Raw genomic sequence first — 1,036 nt, forward strand, 5'->3', positions numbered from 1 at the left:
GGGTACGTCTAGTCCGCGGACGTCTTACAGCCGCGGCGATATTAATTTCGAAACAATACTATACGATGGTTTCAGCTGAATCAGCAAAAAAAAATGTCACGATTTTCTTATAGGATCGTTATTCGTGGAAAATCGGATAGAAAAGTTTTAATCGTGAAATAAATTATGTATTATCGGTCGCTCGTTCGTCGATCACGAAATACGGCGTATCCATAATACGGAAAAAAACGGTATAGATGTGTTGCGTTGGGAGCTGCAGCGATCTGCTGACGTACACCGTTCGAGGTTGCATCAGCATCTCGCCATCGTAGTGTAGGGTTAGAGATACGAATCATACTACTCTGTGTACATAGGTTTTTTTTTACTTTATTTATATTTATCAATTACAATCCGCGTATCCATAATACGGAAAAAACGGTATAGAGGTGCTGCGTTGGGAGCTGCAGCGATCTGCTGACGTACACCGTTCGAGGTTGCATCAGCATCTCGCCATCGTAGTGTAGGGTTAGAGATACGAATCATACTACTCTGTGTACATAGGTTTTTTTTTACTTTATTTATATTTATCAATTACAATCAACTGGTGCCAGTAGATCACACCAGTCTTCAACAACATCGAACTCGTCGATATTACCACCGATAAGCTGTACGCTGATATTTTTTCCGCCCCGGTCATCCCGCAGCAGTGTTTCGCAGCTCTCGTCGCGAAAAATGATTCCACTAATTTTCTTAGACTGTACATCGCTGCCTGCTCGCGCGTGCCCCAACCGCGTGTTTTCTTTTTCACCGGATCATCTTAACGCTGATGTAGATGTACCCAGCTGTACCACGTGAATCACTCGCTATAGGATATCAGCATCTCGTCATCTTTGATACATCCTGCGGTATCAGCAATATACTCTATCATGGCCATAGGCTCTTTATTCGCTGCATCCTATGAAAACGGGGTGTGGCTATGGTGGTGGGGGGCTATGTTCGACGATATTGCGATGACCTGTTTTTTAGATATCGCCTTAGACAGTACTGCTCAGACCAT

At 43.6% G+C, this 1,036-nt stretch overlaps 1 protein-coding gene across 1 annotated transcript in view; it reads left to right on the forward strand.

Moving 5' to 3' along the window:
- Nucleotides 1-734: 734 nt before the first annotated feature.
- Nucleotides 735-1,036, forward strand: part of LOC112494407 — a 7,565-nt gene continuing 7,263 nt past the window's right edge. Inside the window, exon 1 of the mRNA XM_025085400.1 lies at nucleotides 735-1,030. Within this exon, the coding sequence (XP_024941168.1) occupies nucleotides 956-1,030 (75 nt within the window). The 5' untranslated portion in view covers nucleotides 735-955. The remainder of the gene's footprint in view (nucleotides 1,031-1,036) is intronic.

The sequence above is a fragment of the Cephus cinctus genome, unplaced genomic scaffold, assembly GCF_000341935.2.
Source record: "Cephus cinctus unplaced genomic scaffold, Ccin1 Ccin1_scaffold0475, whole genome shotgun sequence".
NCBI classification, from domain to species: Eukaryota; Metazoa; Arthropoda; class Insecta; order Hymenoptera; family Cephidae; genus Cephus; species Cephus cinctus.